Here is a 16,917-nt window from a genome sequence, read left to right on the forward strand (position 1 = left end):
AGATGGGCCGGGCGCGGTGGCTCACGCCTGTAATCCCAGCACTTTGGGAGGTCGAGGCGGGTGGATCACGAGGTCAAGAGATCGAGACCATCCTGGTCAACATGGTGAAACCCCGTCTCTACTAAAGATACAAAAAATTAGCTGGGCATAGTGGCGTGTGCCTGAAATCCCAGCTACTCAGGAGGCTGAGGCAGGAGAATTGCCTGAACCCAGGAGGCGGAGGTTGCGGTGAGCCGAGATCGTGCCGTTGCACTCTAGGCTGGGTAACAAGAGTGAAACTCCGTCTCAAAAAAAAAGAAAAAAAAGAAATACACAGATGAAGACAACTATAAGAGCAAACCGACCCAGTGAAATAAAGTGACATAGAGACGTTACAAATCATAGTAGCAGTTTATTTAGTGTAACTTTATAGGGTCATGTTGGTCGGGTGGAAAGATAGCTTTAGATTTAAATCTCGGTGTAATTCTTTTTGTGCCCCTTCAAGGTTAAGCAGTGTATCTAACCTCTCTCAGCCTCAGTTTCATCTGTAATCATTCAGATACTAAGAGTGCTATACAGATTAAATAATACAATTTTTAGAGTGCATGATACATAGTAGAATTACGGGTCCCTATTGTAACCTTGAAAAAAATCTCCTGAGTAAGGAAGGGTCCTCCCTCTGTGCATTTGAAGGACTCTGGCCCCACTTAAACGGGAATTTCCTTCAGGTTATCTTTTCTAACCCAAGTTTTCCTTTCATCTAGTCTTCTCTGGATTGTACTAGACTAACAGAATGCAGACAGAATGGATGGTGAGCCAGCAGTAGCTGAATAGGATGCCTCACTAGTGTAATCTCTGTCTTAAGTCTGCTTTTCTTGGAAGGATTAAGCCTTTCTTTACAGCTGTGGTGGAGGAAGAAACATAGCGTGTAATAGAGCTAAAGATGAAAGATGTTGGACTGCTGAACCTGGCAACCCCTGTCAGAGGAGCACCAGGAAGATAGGAAAGAGGAAACTTTTTCAGTTGCAGAGAAACGGAGCTATCTGGCAGCCTGTCCCCATGGCAATGCCGTGCTCAGGAGTCCCTAAGCCCTTTGATGTGGGCAGGTGGAGCACCAAAAGGTCCGACACCTAGACTTCCCATCACTCATCCATCACTCTCCATTCCTTTTATTACACCTGCATTTATTGCAGACTTTCAGAAATTCACCTTTCGAACATGTTTTAGGAACATACCATGTATATAAGTAGGAAGCTGCTTACATATGTTAAAGTAGAAGCAGTATTATATTTAACAATATTTTAAAATTCATTTAAATCGTAAAAGAACAATAAGGCATGTTAACATCAATTTTCATACTTTACAACCATAGTCACTTACAGCGCCACACAGAAAGCACACGTAAATGGATAGTAGAAAAGCTCATAATTCAAAATTCTAATACCCAATGTAATTTGCCTCTACACGTTTCTATATAAATTATTGTATTTCAAAGAATAGGAGGAGCTTAAAATGAAATCTTCCTCTCCATGTTCTGCTCGATCCTAAGATCGTTATTAAAACCTACGGATAAAGACAACAAGGGAAAAATACTATGGGAGTTACACTTGAAGGAGCCCGAGGCATGAGTTAATATTTAGCAGTATTTTCTTACCCTAGACACCTTGCACAGTTCGGGAATAACTTTAAATGTAGCGATGTGTGACAACAGAGACACTGTTCTTCTAGGAATATAGCGTATAGATCAACGAGCACAGGGAAAAATAAAGTGAAATGAGCAAATGATAGAAGAAATTTGTGTATAAATTAAAAAGTTCAAAATTAGTTTCATCATCTGTATCTTCTATGTTCCATTATATTTGTTATTAGTTATATTATCTAATGCCTAGGACCAAAAACAAAGTAGGTATTTTTTAGGAGAAAGAAAGTACAAATTTAGAGCACTTCTGATTAAAATTTGTTTGCAAATTTTGCTCCATTTAGATAACATGACTTCCAGTCGTTATTTTTCTAAAGCTGGGTCTCCTTGCCTGGCCAGTAGTTGGGCTGTAGCAGATGATCACTTGTAGTGTAGTTTTCCTTTTGGAATCTTGTAGACACCGTTGTTCTTTCCCTCTTGTTTGTGAGGCTTCTGTGCTTTGAAACATAATTTTTCTTTAAAATGAAAACTACTGCAATACTTAGGAAAATTGACACTGTGCCCAGTATCACAGTTAGTCCCAGATATATGTGTCTAAAAGAAGAGAGAATCTCTGTTACAATTATTGTAACTACCCAACTTGAAATAAAATCTAAAAAGGTAGATAATAATACCATTCTGATGGTTTGCTTTAAGAATGAACATTTGGTAGCTTATATATAAGGCTATTTTATGAATACTGTTCGTATTTTATTTATTTATTTTTTTGAGATGGAGTTTCACTCTTGTTACCCAGGCTGGAGTGCAATGGCGTGATCTCGGCTCACTGCAACCTCCGCCTCCTGGGTTCAGGCAATTCTCCTGCCTCAGCCTCCTGAGTAGCTGGGATTACAGGCATGCGCCACTATGCTCAGCTAATTTTTGTATTTTTAGTAGAGATGGGGTTTCACCATGTTGACCAGGATGGTCTCGATCTCTTGACCTTGTGATCCACCCGCCTCAGCCTCCCAAGGTGCTGGGATTACAGGCGTGAGCCACCGCGCCTGGCCTACTGACAGTATTTTTTTTTAAATAAAGCATTGTCTTAGTAGCACCGTCATTTTCAGTTATTACACAATCAGTTTCATCCTCTCTGTAAATTATTCCCTTAATCGGGTGTCCACATCCCTGTTTGCCTACAACAGCCCCAGTTTATGCTAGTGTTGGCCCAGTGCAATTTTAATAGTGCTCCTTTTCACACTCAAAAGAACCCAGTTTTGAATGATAAATTATGTGGCTAGCCTATCCTCAGACCTTTCCCAAACTCATTTCTTTGGAAAACTTGCATAAAGCAATGCTAAGGGGAATTGGAGCTCTCAGTAAAGCAGAATGATTTCAGAATAAACCAGAGATTTAAATGCTAAGGTTTGGAAGGACAGGTTGAATGCCTCATTCTGGTTATCTTGAAAACATACTCTCAATCTCTGATTGAGTTACATTGTCTCTGCATTACAGTTAATACAGCCATAGCAAAAGTGTGAGTAAATCCTAAATTATACTCACAAATTGGGTTCCTTTCAAAGACCAAAATAAATTTCACACAGAGCATCAAACCTATTAACTCAAATTTATTTGAGATGGTGTGCCCAATTCACATCCAACTTAGATGGGTCAGCACCAAGTTTATTTCTCTAGAAAATGCTCAGCTTCTAAGTCTTAACAAATCTTTCTTGTTTTTAAGCCAGTGAAGCATTGCTTTAAGCAATCAAGGACTAAATGTTTGATGAGCTGAACTGAATGATACCACAGTGAAAAGGCCATGCCGCCCAACCCCCATCTACACTCACCCGCACAGAGAAAACCTTTTACTTTTATGCATTTCAAGTACAGGAATAATTGAACATCAGTTTGGCAATCAGAGACAGATTTAGAGCCAAATCCAACTCTTGCCCGGGGGATTATATCTGACGTAAATGGTACAGTTTGGCTCAGTTTGAAAAAGAATATCATTAAAACCAAAATGTGACCTAAATTTAAATGCTTCTGAATTTCAGGGAAATACTTGCCCATTTGTGTGCATAAACTCAAAGTTATTTTCTGGACTCTTTTGTCATATTTTTTAAATGATTGCTTATTTAAAATGGGAGTCAAGGTAATGAATAGGGACAAAATCAAAGATGTAATAAAATACAATTATTCTAGGATTACAGATCATACTTTTTGATTAGACTATTCTTTACCTTACAAGCAGTGAAATGACATGAAAATTTGTTAGTGTCAGTGGCATTGTGTAAATCTGGGATGCTGTAGCAGTGAGATGCGGGAATGCTTTTGATTTGGTACCTGAAGACATTTGAATCGTATAATCTGCATGATCCTCTACTTCCACATCTTTTAAATCCCCATTTGAGGCACGAAGTATCAATCAAAACTCCAAAATATACTGGAGCTGGGATTCCTGCTGTGAGAATAAACAAATAATTGCTGTTAAAAACATGTGCACATCTTTGTGGCTATGAACAATTATCTGAAACCACCTACTTTGTGTAATTACTGTTTTGGAGATGAAGGGTCCTCTGTTACATGCTGAAATCTCTAAAACCTGTCTCTCTAATTCAGTCATTTCTCATAGGTTCATACAGTAACTACCATTTATTTATCTCCAGAAGCCTGTCACTCAGGCACTTCAAACTCCACATGAGCTCAGCTTCTTCCCCTGCAGACCTGCCCCTTTAGCGGTGGCCGCCCAGTCACTAAATCAGACTTCGGAGTCTTGTTGATCCTTCTTTCTCTCCTCTGCCTGGCCGTTACTATATTTCATCTGTCCCTGAGTCACCCCAATTCTGCCTACTAATATGTCTTAAACACCTTCTCTTTCTCTTCCCACTGCTACTCCTTCTACCCTAAAGTAAGGCAACAGCCAATTCAAGATTCCTCTCATTAACCCTCGAATCTATCCATCATACGGAGCTTGCATCACTGAATTAAGTAGGTGAATTTCCAAGACATCTGTTCCAAAATGGGTAGTTAAGTGGACATTGAGTCCCTTCTACTCTTGTGGCCACACTTTGGGCAAGATTGTTGTCTTGTATTTCAGACTCCAATTTTCTTGTTTTTCTTTCAGTGACTAAAATGTTCTCCCCTCTTCTGTGAATGCCTCGTATCGTTTCCTTTATACCAACTAATAGTTTTCTCTTCTTCACCTTCTTAATACACACTCCCTTTTAGAATCTCATTTGGAACATGTTCCTTCAGAGTAGGCTACTTTGATGAACTAAACTGGATTAACTCTGGTTTTACATCTCTTTTTTTTTTTTTGAGAAGGAGTTTCACTCTTGTTACCCAGGCTGGAGTGCAATGGCGCGATCTTGGCTCACTGCAACCTCCGCTCCTGGGTTCAGGCAATTCTCCTGCCTCAGCCTCCTGAGTAGCTGGGATTATAGGCACGCACCACCGTGCCCAGCTAATTTCTTGTATTTTTAGTAGAGACGGGTTTCACCATGTTGACCTCAATCTCTTGACCTCGTGATCCACCCGCCTCGGCCTCCCAAAGTGCTGGGACTACAGGCTTGGGCCACCGTGCCCGGCCCGTTTCACATCTCTTAAAACTCTTAATACTCCTGTAATGATTTGTTGAATTGCCTTCTCTGCTACACTGTAAGCTCACCACGGGAGGAAAGATGTCTTCCTTATTCTTGCTATAAACCCTAGTAGGTTCTCAGAAAACGTTAGGAATTTAATCCCTCCTTAGGGAGAAAAGATGTCCCTCATGTACAAATATTAATGAAAGTATCTTAAGCAGTGTTCACAACTCAGTTTATATTTTATATCTTCTAAATTGGCGGTTATTAACATCTGTCACTTAGTCTATGTAGGTTTTTCTTTGTTTTTTAGTTAGTAGGCAGTGTTTGAAAGCTAGGAGATTTCATGTAAACCTGCACACTTCTGAGCTCTCTTAAGGATCGTGTTGTCTGGCAGTCCATGGTCATAGCTGGCTGGAGTTGAGCAGCAGCTGCCTCCATGCCTCGCTCCCACCTTCTACCTACGCTTGGAGTCCACTGTGAGCCTCTGCAGCTTTCTCACTACCCGTATCACTCATTTCCTTCAACTGCCTATTGTTTCTGGCATTTGAGTTTTAACCTTTTTGATATATGTTTTCTTCTGTTATAAAAGTGCTTTGCATGATTATATTGAAAAATATCTCACTAAATTTTTAAGGTCATCTAAGAATATTTATGACACGTCTAAATTTCAGAGATTATCCATCTGTTCTTTGATAACAAATGAAAATACTTAAAAATATTTTCTATGTTAAGGTTTACCTAAGCTTTGCAAATACTCATGTAAATATTGATTCAATCCAGACTCATCTATGGGTATCAAAATTTTGGGTGAAAGATTTTTGGGGAACAGAATGGTGACATAACATCGAAGTGTCAGATTATAGATGACTTATTAACTGAAGAAGGGTTTTTTTCTACAATGACGAAAGCTGCTGCACATCACCTTCACCAAGAGAGCACAATTAAAATTCCAGTGATGGTGTAAATTGAGTTCATATGCTTCCTGATGTGATTCACTAATTGTCATGCAGATCACCTGTGTAGTATTGCCACCAACAATTTTTACCTGGTTATACTCAAAAGCAAACAAACATATCCAAATGGTGGGATATTTTAAAAACTACTGGTTTTGCCTCTTGAAAAAATATAAATGTTGCAAAAGAACAAAAAAGTAAAACTGAGAAAGTTTTAGAGATAGAAAAGGTAACTGAATGCAATATGTGGTCTTTGATTGACCTTAGATGAAAAGAAAAAATAAAACACTATAGCAGACACTATTGTTTTAATAAAAGAAAATGGAATGCGGAGTTATTTTGGATAGAGTAGCATATCAGTGTTGAATTTCTGAGGCATGAGAATGGCACTGTGCTTGGATAGGACGATGGACTTTCTCGTAGAAAAATACAAGTAGAAGTCTTTAGGAGTGAGGTGTCAGCATATTCACTTCCTATTTTCAAATGATTCAGCAAAACATATGAATGCTTAGAGAAACAGAGGAGAGGGATTTCTGGTTTTTGGACACAGTTGATACATCCCAGTAAAAGTGATACAATTCATTGTAATTTAAAATTTTTTGTAAGTTTGAAATTTTCACAACAAATGGAAGAAAAAGAAAGAGGAAAGTGAAACCTATAGATTAAAAGAGATTTTAGAGGTTTATCACCTAAATGCAATGTGTGAACCTTGTTCGGTTCTTGATTCAACATACATGTGTAAGGAAACATCAGATAATTTAAAGAATTTGAGCAGTAATTGGGTATTTGCTAATATTAAGAAGTTATTTTTTAAGATGCAAGAATCACCAGATTAAAATAAGTCATATGGTTTTGATTAGAACACAGTAAACATGTCATGGAAGAAAGCAGTAGTCTGAGACTTACTTCAAAATAAGCTAGTGGGGGTGGGTGGTTAGGGACACAGATGTCCTAAGATGAGCTGTGTGTTGATAATTGTTGAAATTGGGTATGGATCAATTGGAGTTCATGTCTATCTTTGCTATGTACAAAGCAAGTTCCTGCTATCTTTGTATAAGTTTACATTTTTAAATAAGAAATTGTTAGAAGAATAACTAATTAATTCTATTTTCATAAAACCCCATGAACCAGAAGAGCAGAAAATTTATCTACCATTCAATTTGGATTATTTGGTACCTCAAGAACCAACCAAATATATGATTTACCACTTAAAAAATCCAGGTGATAGCCAATTTTACATTACCTTTAATGATATGAAGACAAGCCAAAAAATTCAGATGTTTGCAATTTTCTGTACATGATTTAAGAGTATTATAATAGAAAATTTTCAAAGATTCACAAAAGCAGAGAGAATGATTCAACATACATGTGTAAGGAAACATCAGATAATTAATCCTCATATACCATCATAGCCTTGACAATTATTAATGTTTTGCCATTGCTGTTTCATCTCTGTCTCCACTCTGAACTTTTTTTTGAGACAAAGTTTCCCTCTGTCATCCCGGCTGGAGTACAGTGGCACAATCTGAGCTCGCTGCAACCTCTGCCTCCTGGGTTCAAGCAATTCTTGTGACTCAGCCTCCCTGGGTATCTGGGACCAGAAGTGTGTGACAACATGCCAGGCTAATTTTTGTATTTTTAGTAGAGATGGGGTTTAGCTATATTACAGCCAGGCTAGTCTTGAACTCTTGGCCTCAAGTGTTCCATCCACCTCAGTCTCCCAAAGACCTGGGATTATAGACATGAGCAACTGTGCCCGGCCTGAACTCTTATTTTAGTATTTTAAAGGCAATCTCACACATCATGTCATTTCAATTTTAAATCTTTAAAAAACATGACCGCTATGCCGTTCTCACATCTAACACATTTTATAATAATTTCTTAATTTTATTTAAAATATAGTACATATTCAAGCTTTTGGATTGTCACCGAGGATTTCTTTAGTTTATTTGTTCTTATAAGGATCCAAACCAAACAAACACTTTGTATTTAGCTGATGACTCTTCATGGCAGTATCCCCTCTTCACTTCATTTTCTTACTAATGATTTTTGAAAAAAGACACCACCAGCTCCTATAAGATACGCCACAGGCTGGATGTGTATAACAGCTTCTTTATAATAGGATTAAATTTATTCTCCTAGCTTCCATTTTTCTAGAAGCTGGTAGTTAGATCTTATTAGATTCAGGTTCAGTTAGAAGGCACATGCTCCCTCGTTGCCACTCTTAGTAATGAGTTCAGGCTATGCCCGTCTGATCCTCCGTTATGAAGCTACCCATCCACTTTCACCTAAAGCTTTTAGCGATTTTTAAGACTCCAAGACAGGAATTTTTAGGAAATCTATACTTCTTATAGAAACTATTTGTGTTTTTCTCTAAAAAGGAATTTTTCCTAATTGACTAATTTGGTTACTTTGACATATAGTTAATAGTAGAAAGGCAGGATAAATGATTTCCTTTTTCTCCTTTATTTCTCAGTTTTCAGAATAATGACTTGATGTCCTGATAGTCTCCACATTTTTTAAGTATCATTATGAACTCATGTTTTTTAAATATATTGTATATATTTCAATAAACCACCACCATTATTGTGATTACTGCTGCTGCTATTGTGAGTTCTCACCTTGAGGCCAGTCTCCTCAAATTGGTTCAGTGCCCTTGGTATTTCCTTCTTGGGCTTTGATAGCTTAGTCACTTTCTTGCATAAAAAGATCCCATATCATGTATTTTCTACCCTATACCTTGAACCAGTCATTTCTCCAAGGTACCATATATTTTTCCTGGAGATTATATTTAGATATCACAGATTAAGTGTTGTGTTCATTTCTTCTGGGTTTCATAGTTTCTAGATTTTTCAGGAGATGGAACTAGGAAATACACATTATTTTAAAATAAAAATATGTGAGTTCATATTGATGTTTAAGTTCAACTTTAAGAATGAGCTTTAAGTTATTTTATACTTGTATCGCTTTTCCATTTGACTAAAAATATGGATTTCAAGTAATCTTAACATTTCAACTACTTTGTCTTAAATTTATAATAGTTTTAATATAAAAATATTGATATGAGTAGTGATAATGACAATAAATGCAGTTTATGAGAATTTGGTAAAAAAAATTTTATTTTTTGAGGCATTTAAGGTTTTATGTATACTTATGTTACCAATTCAATATACGGTTTCAGTTTAAGATTTGGTTATTTTATTTTCAGTTATATAAAAACCTTATATAAATTTGATTAAGCAATCATATAAGTAGTTACATTTACAAAGTCTTACTTTCATCCTGAACTTTCTTACCTCTTAACTTTCTTCTCCTACAAGTAAACATTTTTAAAATTAGATTTTATTTTTTATTTTTTTAAATTTAATTTTAATTTTTAATTTTTTATTTAAATTAGGTTTTAGTTTATGCTTCCATTGTTTCTTTTTAAAAAAGAGCAAAATGCCTTTACACATGTGTATAATATTTCCACCTTTTCACACTTGACACCAAAAACATCATCCAATAAAAATTGTTCTCCATTTTGCTTCTTTCTACTTAATACTATATACTAGAGATTGCTTGATAACATTAGAGAGAGATTTTCCCCATTCATCCTTACAGCTCTGTTATGTCGTGTACTACAGTTTATTCAACCAATCTCCTACTGATGGACATATAGATCACTTCCAGGCTTTTGCTATTATAAAAAGTCACAATTATTACACCTATTTATAATGATTAAATTTATTTTATAGTTTTTGCTATCAAATTTTGGTATAATTCTTAGAAGTAAAGACATTAGGTTAAAAGATCTATGTATATGTAATTTCACCAGTTAAGCCCAATAAAGAACATCATTGTCCCAACAGCGATGTGTAAGCATAATCTATTTTTGCGTACATTGCAAACAGAATTTGGTAATTTGTCAGCCTGAGAAGAAATGTCGTTCTAGCTTGACCCTTTATGAGAGAACTTGGGCAGCTCTCTATATATTGAAAGGCAATTACATTTATTTTTCCATGAAAAATTCACATCTTTTACTCATTTTTCTACTTTGTTGCTTGTCTTTTTCTTCTCAAAATTTAGGAGTTTTCTTTATAATGGGAATATCAGCCAGTTGTCTGTTACATAAATTGCAGAACTCATTTCTAGTTTATCTTTTGCCATTCGACTTTGCTCATGATACTTTTGCCAACTTCAAAAGTTTTTTGTCAAATCAATTTTGTAAATAATTTATTTTAGTTGAAACAATTTTTGTTCTGTAGGTTCCATCTGTATTCCCAAAGACAGGTAGATATGGAGGCCAATTCTTGCCAGGCATATTCTACAGGCTCAATATATGACACTTTTCTAGATAACACCTATTTTCATGTTGTAGAATTAGAGCCAGTCATGATGTCATATAACTCCATTTTTGCTTCTTTTTCAATTTTATCAGGATTTTATTATTTTTCTATGCAACCAGTTTGTATCGAGATCTATGTAAACCAAATTTAACTTCAGATTGTTTAAGCTTTGGGTTTGTTTTGCTTTCTGAGTTGTTCCTTTCTACCAAAAGACAGTGGCATATTCAAAATTACTTTATCTTATTCTTTAATATATAAACTCTTCAAGGATAAAAACCTTATTTGTCTCATTCACTGTTTTCTGTGGATTTTAACCAATATACATTTAAAAATTTAGTAGGGAGAAAAAAACATTGTAATTACAATTGAAAGAACGAGCTACTCAAATGTATTTGCTTGCTTTAAATAGTGCTTTCTTTCTACCTAATGAAGTAAGGGACAAGCACTGAGAGTAGCTCAAAAGAATTCTTTCTATTTTAATAACTGAAAAGTTACATTTAGGCTTCAATCTTTCTTACTAGTTAGTTTCCGAGAGCTCTCTTGTGAAAGCTATAGATCTTGTGAGAACACACAAGTGCTAGAAAACATGATTGTTAAAAATTATGATTAATCTCACAGAATCTCTTGGTTATATCTGAGGCACAAACTAGGCAATAAATATTTCTGTAACAAAAAAAGGAGTCAAGAAAAGGAGGGAAGAAATAAAGAAATGACGGTTAACTTTACTACTACAACATATATTTATGCATGGAAATTCTATCAAAATATTTAGAAAAGTCTTCAAAATATATTTATGGCAGCTACCATAAATTAAAGCACAGATTATACTTACCAAGAACTCTTATTGCTAATGTGTAGATACCCAGGGCAAAAGACTTAAGCTGTGGGTTAATGCACCTAAAATCAAGAAAATTTTATAAGAATTATAAAGAAATATATATTATAAGAAATATATAATTATAAGAAATGATTATAAGAAATATATAATTATAAGAAATATATAATTCATTAAAGCAAATAGAAATTTGAATAATAATCTGCCTAACACACATGAAATTATGATAGAATTCAAGTGACATGGTGAACCCATTGGTGTGCTAACATAGGAAGGGCGAAATTTGTAAAAGCCATATTCCATTTCATGCAGTGCTACCTGTTTATAATTACTATTTCTAGAAACAAAATCACCATACATTCCATATTCATGTGGTGCTAGTAAAGTAAAATTTAAGTTTAACCAGCAAAATAGCAAAGACTCGGGATAAAGCTCCAATTTCTAAAAAATTGTTAGAATTTGAAGCAAAAATAAAGAATTAGTAACCTACAATTTTTATGGCTCTTGGACTAAAAGCACAGGACCAGATTCATCAGTTGATATAATCACTTGGCTAAAAGTTGCTGCTAAAGATAGAGAACTTGAAACAATCAGAAAAGTGCAAAAACACCTAAACAACAAGAGTGTCATTAATCTGACTCTGCAGCTCCATGTGATTTCCCTACGGATTTTAATAGTAATAATCGTGATAACATGTAATGCTGCAGAGTGTTAACCATGGTATTAAGTACTTTGTACATATTATATCATTTAGTCTCTGCTTTAAAAGAGGCAAAAAAAAAAAACAAAACAAAACACACATGACTTCTTCAACCCAGAGGAGTCCTTCTGACACCAAAATTCACAATAGTTAATATGAAGCACTAGTGGCTGGAAAATGCTTGCTGTGGTAGGTACCTGATTCTGCACTTGGCACAGTGTTGAAGAAGTAGCACAGTGTTCTGGGAAGTCTAAGACAGTGCTGTGCTGTTTTGTTAAACTCAGGCTACCATTTACAAATGGAACTATCTACTGTTCTTCATGTCTTATTTCCCATGACTTGGTGAAAGCTGTTTGGAGAATAGCAGGTTTGTGGATAATAAGATCTGTTTTCTGTTTGTCACTCCTAAACGATTTCCATTATACAAATTGTGAGAAATTAAAAATGTATACAATACTTTGGTTAGCCCTTAGAAAAAAATTAGTATTTATCCTTGAATACATGAATTAATTTGAAAATCGCCTAGTCCGTCTCATCAATATTGAATTCTAGTAAATGTTGACTTTTCATGTTTAATAATTTTATCAATTTTTATTAGGTGATTTTTATCAATAGCACAATAGAAATATTGGCAAAGCTAAAGCTAACTCAATTAGGATTAAATTATTATAACTGAGACTCCTATTTGCAAAACCATTTTAGCATCTGGATTCATATAGTTTTACAGATGTATGACAGGATAATCAGTAAAAAGTGTTTTAACACAAATTGTATTTTATCAGGAGAAAAACCTATAGGGAAGCTGAATGAGATATAAATACAGGAAGAAGGAAATATATAACACCTGTCACTGTGAAAGTGTTAGGCAAATCTGAACCAGGTGATGTTGGTTATCAAACCACTGTTTTTTAGATCCCATTAATTACATTAGAAAGCGATTACATTTAAAACTTACTTTTTAATAAAATATACCAGAAATCAATATTTAGTTATTATTTAAACGTATGATAAAAAATTTTATGTGTCAATTTATGTGTAAGAGGATACATAATTTTACAAAAATTTTTAGGGTTTTATAAGCAAAAATGATTGAAGTTATCGATACGGTCTGGCTCTGTGTGTTCCCACCCAAATCTCATCTTGAATTATAATCCAAATTTTAATTCCCACATGTTGGGAGAGGAACCTTTTGGGAAGTGATTGGCTGATGGGTGTGATTCCCGCATGTTGTTTCTGTGACAGTGAGTTCTTGCAAGATCTGATGGTTTTATAAGAGGCTCTTCCTGCTTAGCTCTGTACTTCTCCCTCTTGTGCCTTATGAGGAAGGCCTTGTTTGTTTTCCCTTTCCCAATTATTGTACGTTTCCTGAGACCTCTCCAGCCATGCGGAACTGTGAGTCAGTTAAACCTCTTTCCTTTATAAATTATCCAGTCTTGGGTGTTTCTTTATAGTAGTGTGAAAACAGACCAATATTGTCATTAACATCATGGATTAGCATCCTCAATTTACCCAAAAGCCATGAAATCCCTCACAGACAGTTCTAGTTATAGCAAAAATACACAGATAAAGCAAAAAAAAATCAAAATAATAAATGCATAATATTGTAGTATTAGATAAGCCTTTAAAATGTCTTGTAAATTATATTTCCCATGATCTAGTGAAACTATATTTAATCTACAATGCTTGTTATCGATGCTAATTAATATTATTACCAGCATTAGAAGCAGTATACTATTATCTATTAAGCAACTCTAGTAATGTAGGCACTAGCATTGCTTTCTAGACCAATAGTTTGCAAACATTTTTAAGAAAATGTCTATAATGCCACATTTTTGTATAAATATCAAGTGGGATACATACAGAAGTGAAACAAGGATGTGAGACAAGTTCCCTGAAAAAACTAAGAAGAGTTATAATGATTCTACAAAAAAAAATATTTAAATCCTTGCCTGAGATGATTATGTCTTATATTAAAATTGGAATGCGGAGAATCAGTACTCACCTCAGGAGTAATATGTATCCAGGTATGCCACCTAGGGATAAAGTATAGGATGTGATGACTGAAATTACAAGGAAATACAGAAACATTTGGGGACATCCATTGTCTTTTTGACATCTTCCAACTATGCCTGAGGAATTTCCAGATTTAGAAGCCGCAATTCCCACACAAGTGCAATTGTAAAATATCTGAAACATGATAGGGAACAGTCCAGTTATTGCAGTGACACTTAAATAAAATTAAAGATAGTTATTAAAATGTACAGTATAGTAGCCATGCATTATATAAACAATGAGGAAGTATTCTTTTATTTTTCCATATTAGAGTATATTGAACAAAGCAAACTCTATACAGAAACAGCATTTCATTATCTAAAAGGCAGATGGTCAGTCTACTAGCATGAATCCTATACAACAATCTCCCAGCAAATCCTACCTAATGTAACCATATCTTACCTCCTTCAGTACCAGTTTCAATTCTAAGTAACCACTATTTCTTGCCTAGATGATTACAATGCTCCCTTTGTTCTTGTTTTTGCTCTTACCTAGCTAGAATCTGCTTTCCATCCAGTAAGCAAAGTGGACCTTTAAGCATGACAGTCACGTCACATCACTACCCTCAACCTGACGATGGTTTCTCACTGTACTTGCGTGAAACCCACATCCTTAGAACAGTTTACACTTCTTCCATCACGTAGCACCTGGAGGCCACTCTAATATTCATTACAGCAGCCTGGACCGACTGAAACAGTTTTTACCTGTATTTCCAACCTCATCTCCTCTTCCACCCTACAGAAACCCTCAATTCCAGCCCATCTGCTCTCTTATTATAATACAAATTGACTGGATTTTCCAAGCAAAGTTGTCCTAGAATTATAATCAGGTCTCTGACCCCAAGGTCTAGAATCTTTGGAGTTCAACCCTCCTAATACTGAATTCTATTTGTCCATCTCCTACAACCTCAAATGACCACTGGTCTTGGAGTCAGAAGACATGGATCTGAAAGTATATCTTACTATATGATCACATGATAGACATTCCCATTCAGGGCTAACACTCCTTATAAGCAAAAGGAGAGAAACTGACAGCGTAATTACAAAAGCTCTTCCAGCCTATTTCTTGACTCTAATTCTCACCCTAATTTTTTCAGCAACTCAAGTACCACTAGGAATGGTTATAACGTTTTCTTTTTCTACACAAAAAAGGGTAAGAGGCAAGCCTCCTACTAGTAGTGGTCTGCTGTGAGCCCCATAGAGTTGTGTTATTTATATTGTAACAAGACCATGGGCATATACTTTACAGGCAATTTCTTACAATATTTCTTCCACTCCTGTTGGCGGTTTGACAACCAGCAAGACAAGCTGATGCATATGTGATTCCATTGTCACCGCACATTGGTTCCCATTTTGTCTCTGAACATTTGCATCTTGAGTTGCAATCTGAAAAGAGAGCTCGTTCATGATAAGAGACAGGTTTGGCTCTGAAAAGAAATATAACAATATAAAACATTACCTCTTAGCAGCTAGTACCTGAACATTTTCAGAAACCAATGTTTTTGCGTGATATAAATGATACTACCAAAAAAATTTGCCTTTTAGAAACACAGTTGTCTCAGAAATGCCGGCTTCTGGTCATGAAATGTGAGTTTACTAATAATAGCTTTATCTTGAAAGTTTTTAGAGGCTTACAAATTCACATCATGTCCAGTTCTTAGCTTATAGCTTTCAGTAAAGTCTGCTGCCTCTAGGATCCTCTAATATACTTATCTGCAAAGGTGTATAAAAATAGCTAACGAGGTTAGAAAAGTAAACTTTTAGAGCAATTTATGGCATTACGTAAATGCATCACAGGTGGTGTGTGTGTGTGCAAATTTCATTCAGAACTGTTGTCTAAGTGTGAGTGGAATGGACGTTGCTAATAGTCCAGTAAAGGAAAAGTCGCCAATCAGTAATCATTTAATTCTCTGCCAGTGTTTGCAGGAGCTACATGTCCTCTTGTGTATGTCTTACATTGGCAGTAAGTGCATTTCCAGTTCATTCAACCTTTCTCCCGTGTATTCTCCCGGTGTACAGTGCTCTTTCAGGTCTTACAGGATCCTTTCTTACTCAAATTCTCAAGCAAGTTCAATGACTTACCCACCTATTTGTTCATAAAATTTTACTGGGAAACTACTAAGTGCTAGCTCTGGGAGAAAAGGAGATAATTACAAATATTAATGAGACAATATTTACCCTCCAAAAGTTGGCTTTTTTGAGTTATTTCACAAAATTGTGATTGCATTCTTTCTTTTCCTCTTCATGTTTTTTGTCCTCTGCCATTCACCTCTATATTTACTCTTCATCTCTCCCAGGACTCTCTCTCCTTCACTTTTCTTCTGTCACCCGAGTGGCCTAATCCTTATGCTTTTATCCTTTTTTAGTATTCAAAGCCCACCACTCTTCCCAAGGGACCCTTTGCAATGGCACGTCAGTTCTATCTGCACGATAGGTGCCATTCCTGGGCCCTCCATACTTCATTTCTTCTGCTCCTTATTTTTACATTTATTTATTTGCTTATTCCTTCTCTCTTTCACCCCATTTTGTACAACGATATTTGAGGAGCTTAAACTAAAAAAATACATCGAAATGTGCAATCAGCAATCAGCAGAGGCAGGAACTGTTTTTTCAAATTTCCTCCCATATCTCCAGCACCAGTGATAATCCCTGTCACACAGCAGGCTAAGAAAGATTTCTAGTTAAGTTAGTAAAAAAAAATGGTAGTATGGTGAAAGAAATTACCCACTTGGGCCTCTGCCTAGAAGCATCGTCATTAAGGATGGCAACCGTAATTTCTTAATGATAGGAACATTCCAACTAGCAGGACTGGTAGGACGGATTTTGTCACCTCGAAAGTACAAACAAAAGTCCTCTGAGAGGTTTCCAA

The 16,917-nt window shown here is 35.7% G+C and overlaps 2 protein-coding genes across 6 annotated transcripts in view; one reads left to right on the forward strand and one right to left on the reverse strand.

Annotated features, from left to right (window-relative positions):
* LOC118144426 (uncharacterized) overlaps positions 1 to 16,917 on the forward strand; it is an 85,273-nt gene that overhangs the window by 13,805 nt on the left and 54,551 nt on the right. The gene's annotated exons all lie outside the window — the stretch shown is intronic.
* The window catches only part of SLCO1C1 (solute carrier organic anion transporter family member 1C1), a 55,345-nt gene continuing 38,802 nt past the window's right edge, over positions 375 to 16,917 (reverse strand). For 4 of the 5 annotated variants that reach the window (XM_009003232.5, XM_054237920.2, XM_054237915.2 and 1 more), the window contains 5 exons: positions 15,310 to 15,475; positions 14,000 to 14,184; positions 11,295 to 11,359; positions 3,941 to 4,058; positions 375 to 2,212 (listed from right to left, as the gene is read on the reverse strand). In XM_009003232.5, coding sequence (XP_009001480.1) covers positions 1,990 to 2,212; positions 3,941 to 4,058; positions 11,295 to 11,359; positions 14,000 to 14,184; positions 15,310 to 15,475 — 757 coding nt within the window. In that variant the 3' untranslated portion in view covers positions 375 to 1,989. The remainder of the gene's footprint in view (positions 2,213 to 3,940; positions 4,059 to 11,294; positions 11,360 to 13,999; positions 14,185 to 15,309; positions 15,476 to 16,917) is intronic. The other variant, XM_078338218.1, reaches the window with a different exon arrangement.

Source organism: Callithrix jacchus, chromosome 9 (genome assembly GCF_049354715.1).
Source record: "Callithrix jacchus isolate 240 chromosome 9, calJac240_pri, whole genome shotgun sequence".
Lineage (NCBI taxonomy): Eukaryota > Metazoa > Chordata > Mammalia > Primates > Cebidae > Callithrix > Callithrix jacchus.